Source organism: Sinocyclocheilus grahami, unplaced genomic scaffold (assembly GCF_001515645.1).
Source record: "Sinocyclocheilus grahami isolate Dianchi unplaced genomic scaffold, SAMN03320097.WGS_v1.1 scaffold1606.1, whole genome shotgun sequence".
NCBI classification, from domain to species: domain Eukaryota; kingdom Metazoa; phylum Chordata; class Actinopteri; order Cypriniformes; family Cyprinidae; genus Sinocyclocheilus; species Sinocyclocheilus grahami.
In genome coordinates this window covers 311,801-313,869 of record NW_015506785.1, presented here as the reverse complement: position 1 = coordinate 313,869, position 2,069 = coordinate 311,801, and the positions used below count along the sequence as shown (strand labels likewise).

The window sequence follows — 2,069 nt, the reverse complement described above, 5'->3', positions numbered from 1 at the left end:
TTAGTTTGGCTGTACTGCTCAGACAACTTGCAAAATAGTAAAACCAACATGACAAATGATATTTCTAAAAAAAATCGTGATATTATATTTTTGCCATATGGCCCACCCCTATCTCAGACAATAAATATCACACATCCCTAGTTTCAGTATTATTTTGAGGTATCCTGCAGCCCTAATCAAGCTATTTTAGACCGATTCAAAACTACCCATTGTGAAAACCACCTAAAGTATCTGACTAGATTTGTGAGGTTTGAATTTCCTTGTAGTCTTCATGTTCACTAAATATATTTTCCTTACATTCTTAGGTTGGAGAGAGCAAAGAAGCTTCAAGAACAGAAAGAAAAAGAGTTGTTGGAAAAACGGCAACAACAAGAGATAGCAGCAGGTAAGTAACTGGCACAGATCATCTGAGCTCAGCGCTACATCTCTCTGATATATGGCTGGTTTCCCAACAGAAGCAGCTCCACTCTTGTGCGATACGGCTGCGGCAGCACCCAGTCCTGGCCTGAACGTTGCAGCGCTGCTCGCGTCCGGCACACAGGTCACTCCTCAGATCGCAATGGCCGCTCAGATGGCGGCGCTTCAGGCCAAAACGCTGGCAGAGACGGGCATTGCTGTGCCAAGCTACTACAATCCCTCAGCGGTGAACCCAATGAAGTTTGCAGAGCAGGAGAAGAAGAGGAAAATGTTGTGGCAGGGGAAAAAAGAAGGGGTGAGGACTAGCAAGTCACTGATAATGTAATTAATATATGTTTGGATTAATTGTTCTTGAGTCTATAGCAGCCCATAGAACAGTTTATGGGAACGTTATGAAATTTGGCAGACTGATAGAGGATAGTCTGAACATTAACCAAAGCAAATCCTCTAGCGCCACCGACAGCTCAGCTGTGCATTTGTGTTTATTCAAAACGTGACACAAGCTAAACATGTTTCCCGATCACTTCTGGGCTCGTTCTGAGTTGGAAGCAACCCGTGACCAATTTTGCATCTTTTTACGCCATAAACAAAATTCTGGTCAAAATCCTGTGAACCCATCCTAGACGATTCATGCCATTTTGACCAAAACTGGCTCGGATCGTCTTCAGAACAAGCTTTTTGATAGACCACACTGTTTTTATAACTTTTGCACAGTCTGACCAAAAATCATAACACCAGAAAATTCATCTTTAGTGCTCATTTTGCCATTGATAAGTGATTTGCTTTTGCATAGAACTAGTTGCCTCTCATTCTAGTAACGGTGCTTTTGACATCCTTAAAATCTTAAGTGTGTTTTAAGATGTTCAGCATTAATATATGTGTTTGTGTTGTAGGACAAGTCACAAACAGCTGAGCTTTGGGAGAAGCTGAGTTTTGGTAATAAAGACCAAAATGTGAAATTTCGCAAACTTATGGGCATCAAAGTAAGAGTTCTCCTTTTCTACTTTTCATTCAAAATGCTCTTAATGTGTGAACTGGAGAAATTGCTCGGTTTAATATAGAAATAATTTTTTTATGTTGGTATTTATGTTATGTATGGTTTTTAGTGATTTTGTTAGTTCCATTTTTATTTTCAGTTAGTCATTTCAGTGCGTCAACGTTTTTGCTTGGTTTGCTTTTCATCAAGTATTTATATTTGATTGCAATCAACAAAGATGTTTGAATAGTTTTAGTTGTTGATGCTGATGACCCTGTTGTGTTCACCGTAGGATGAAGAAGAAGGTAGCTCATCAGGAGCTGCTAATGAAGAAGGACTCAAAACCTTGCAGCAGCAGGAAGAGATGTTCCGCAATCTGGATGTTCAGTATGAGATGGCCCGTTCACAGACACACACGCAGAGAGGAATGGGCCTTGGATTCTCCTCCTCGTTTTCCTCCAGGGGCATGGATGCTGTCTGAACATTCTGTGTTCGTGCTTCTCTTTTCTGTAAATTCTGGCCGACGTTGCCGCTGTAAAGCTGATTTGTACGTGCTTGTAGAGAATGCCGGTGCATTAGCTTGCATGTATGATTCGTCCGATCTGTCCTTGTATTCGTTTTGAAAATTCACCTGTAAATACAGTTGAGTGCTCAAGCATATACCGTTGCTTGGTCT

The 2,069-nt window shown here is 41.0% G+C and overlaps 1 protein-coding gene across 1 annotated transcript in view; it reads left to right on the top strand.

Moving 5' to 3' along the window:
* LOC107571524 (arginine/serine-rich coiled-coil protein 2-like) overlaps positions 1-2,069 on the top strand; it is a gene marked incomplete at its 5' end in the record, with an annotated part of 7,373 nt that overhangs the window by 5,099 nt on the left and 205 nt on the right. Inside the window, 4 exons of the mRNA XM_016257845.1 lie at positions 306-385; positions 456-712; positions 1,311-1,400; positions 1,686-2,069. The exon at positions 1,686-2,069 is cut by the window's right edge and continues 205 nt beyond it. Coding sequence (XP_016113331.1) covers positions 306-385; positions 456-712; positions 1,311-1,400; positions 1,686-1,874 — 616 coding nt within the window. The remainder of the gene's footprint in view (positions 1-305; positions 386-455; positions 713-1,310; positions 1,401-1,685) is intronic.